General features: G+C 35.6%; 1 protein-coding gene across 2 annotated transcripts in view; it reads right to left on the bottom strand.

Annotated features, from left to right (window-relative positions):
- Positions 1-251: 251 nt before the first annotated feature.
- Positions 252-3,110, bottom strand: part of LOC111891811 (peptide chain release factor 1, mitochondrial) — a 5,389-nt gene continuing 2,530 nt past the window's right edge. The window contains exons 4-11 of one of the 2 annotated variants that reach the window (XM_023887861.3): positions 1,684-1,867; positions 1,561-1,609; positions 1,412-1,490; positions 1,266-1,349; positions 1,113-1,190; positions 866-1,024; positions 698-793; positions 252-621 (exon numbers count right to left, since the gene is read on the bottom strand). In XM_023887861.3, the coding sequence (XP_023743629.1) occupies positions 418-621; positions 698-793; positions 866-1,024; positions 1,113-1,190; positions 1,266-1,349; positions 1,412-1,490; positions 1,561-1,609; positions 1,684-1,867 (933 nt within the window). In that variant the 3' untranslated portion in view covers positions 252-417. The remainder of the gene's footprint in view (positions 622-697; positions 794-865; positions 1,025-1,112; positions 1,191-1,265; positions 1,350-1,411; positions 1,491-1,560; positions 1,610-1,683; positions 1,868-3,110) is intronic. The other variant, XM_023887862.3, reaches the window with a different exon arrangement.

The raw sequence follows: 3,110 nt of genomic DNA, 5'->3' as shown, positions 1-3,110 counted from the left end.
ATTGATTTTTTATAAGATATTTTCTATACCAAATTTATCCCAAGGTCCGTTGATAAAAACCTAAAATGTCATTTAATTCACTTATAATTACAATTATTATGTCTTTTCTGATCTAATGTTCCCTCTGGTATTCGCAAAAATCTAAATACCCAAACAGAAACCGACCCATAGGTACCCAGTTTTTTTCGGTTTCGGGTTGGCCGAATCGACTCGGTTTTCGGTTTTTTTTGCACACGGCCTTTATCCACAACTTGTTTTTCAAACTTTACAGACTTCCTCTTTCTCATTTCCATAAAAATCCAAATTCATAATTTATTATTTGTAAGTGTCATATGAATGAATGTGTTTGGACTTGGCTTGCATCCATTTCCTGCTACAAAAGAAATCTCTCTCATTTCCATAACATATATTGTTGGTTCAATGATGATGGGAGGTGGCAGTGAAGTCAGCAACTGCATCCATTTCCTGCTGCAAAAGAAGGGCGTCAATGAAATAGTCCAAACTCTCTCCCTGCATCACATCACTGATGGAATGATGAGTGAAGCCTATCCTGTGATCGGTAACTCGTCCTTGTGGAAAGTTGTACGTACGTATACGTTCGGATCTATCCCCGCTACCAATCTGTTTTATCAAATGTTGTTGTTAATAAAGAAACAAACAACTCCATCCAATATTTGCAATTTTGCACCACAAATACCTGCTCAGATCTTAGCTTTGATCTGCTGTTTTGAACCCTACATCTCTCCACCTCATACAGTCTGGAGCACAGCACTTTTAGGGCTTTAGCCTTATTCTATCCAACCAAAGAGAAAATAAGCATATCATCTAAGTGCCCTAAGATATGCAGTAAGATGATGTAAAGTACCATATGTTGTGAGCGTTCATCTTGTATAGCAACCGTCAGCCCAGAGGGAATATGGGTGATCCTAACAGCACTATTTGTAGTATTTGCATGCTGACCACCAGATCCACCAGATCTGTATGTGTCGATTCTCAAGTCCTCATTCCTCAGTTGAACATCTACCTGCAAAACTTAACTTTGATAATAATAATAATAATAATAATCCACACCACAAGACACAAATGATGGCAAAGACAAAAAAACCAATCACCTCATCTGCCTGGGGAAGAATAGCAACAGACACAGCACTTGTATGAACCCGTCCAGACTTCTCCGTGACAGGCACTCGCTGCAAAAATAATAATAATAACATCAGACACACATGCATTATTATGCATACAAGCGGTCAAGTCAATTCACCCACCCAACAGACCTGCACTCTATGAACTCCACTCTCAAATTTAAGCTTTCCATAGACATCCACCCCAGATATTGCGGCTGTGGCTTCCTGTCAACAAATAACATTCATATCCATATCCATACCAACCTAATTATTTTTATCACAATCACCTTGTATCCTTTCATATTTGAATCTGTCACATCCACCACCTCAAACCTCCAACCCTTTTTCAGCGAGTATCTCTCATACCTGGAGTCATGGTGTGTACTTTTTAGTTTAAGCAAACATTTTGATATCTGATGAAAAATCTATAAATCACATTTTGAACATGTCCATAGCAAACAGAGAAGCCTCTTCCCCTCCAGTTCCTGATCCAAAATTGAATTTCAGAAATTTGATTTGGCATTACTATTATTATTATTATTATTATCATAACATATACCTGCTCTGACTTCCAAAATGCAGTCCCTTTCATCTGCATCATCCTTAGGCAGTAAGGCCTTGAGCAGCAGATTATGCAAATATCCTTCTTGTTTCAACGCCTGCTCCAGTTCTTCATATGCCATGGCCTGCATGTCTTTATCTTGTTCACAATCGCCCACTAGTGATTTCAAACTCTCAATTTCCTACAGCCAACCAAACACAGATGACAGATCACCATCAGAATACAAATATCATGCTGGAACAGAATTACCAATCATACTACATCTTTTCTTTGTAGGATAAAGCCAACTACTTCAAGTATTATGATTCTACAATCATTGAACGCAATGCGGAATTCGACTGCATGCATTTTCAAGGATCTAGAATAGTTAGTTACGTCAATGTACTACTTACTTTAATTATCCTGCACTATGAGCTTCAGTTAATTGAATAACTTATGGTGCGTTTGGTTGTGGAAAAATTTTCAGTTTTCTAGGAAAATTTTCCAAGAAAAACGGAAATTTTGAAAACACGTTTGGTTCGTTTAGTTTTCCAAAATATTCCAAGAAAATGAAAATTTTCAGTTTTCCAAATTGTATGTAAATTAGAAAAGTGATTTTTATAGTTTTCCAAAGTTTTCCAAGTTTCTAAGATGGAAAATGAAAACTCCTCCGGTTTCAACCAAACACGTTTTCTAAAATTTTCATTGAAAATTGAAAGTGAAAACTCAACTCTATTTTCTGAAAATATTTTCTTAGAAAATGAAAACAATTTTCCACAACCAAACGCACCCTTAGTCTTTCTAGACTTTTATGTATGTGACAAGTTATGGTTAATTCTGCTTTGCACATTCCAAGATACACCAAAAACGATGCAGCATCTTGTGTTGCGTATTAGATTAGAATCAGATTGTCTATTATAAGGGCATCAATGTTTACAAGAGGTACATAAACTTAAACTAACTCGTCTCTTTGCCAAAAAAATTGTCACAGGTTCTCAAGTATTCCAGCAAACCATTCAAACATCATTATTTTAACCTCATGATTTCAACTCCTAGTTTTCCTTCCAATTCATCACTTTCTTTGCCAAGTAAAAAAGACCTTATTTACCAATTTGATATGTCGGCCTTCTCTCCCAATGATGCATGCCTGATTTTGATTTAATCAGGAACCACTATCATTTGAAATACTTAATTGTTGCAAATCCATGTACATAGAATCTTAACTATGGATAAATTAACAGCATCTCCAATTGTAGCTTTTCAAAAGCTTTTTAGGATTAGGGTGGTAAGCTTTTTAAATAGGTCACTCCAACCACTTATAATTCTCCAACCTTTTAATCATCTTATTTGTTTTGTCCCCATATTTATAATTTCACTTCATACTACTTTTACTTAGACATTAAACAATAGATATTTTTTATTAGCTAGCCTATTTATGTAAATAT

The sequence above is a fragment of the Lactuca sativa genome, chromosome 8, assembly GCF_002870075.4.
Source record: "Lactuca sativa cultivar Salinas chromosome 8, Lsat_Salinas_v11, whole genome shotgun sequence".
In the NCBI taxonomy this organism is placed as follows: domain Eukaryota; kingdom Viridiplantae; phylum Streptophyta; class Magnoliopsida; order Asterales; family Asteraceae; genus Lactuca; species Lactuca sativa.
The sequence above is the reverse complement of the archived record's forward strand: the minus strand, read 5'-3'. Positions and strand labels throughout refer to the sequence as shown.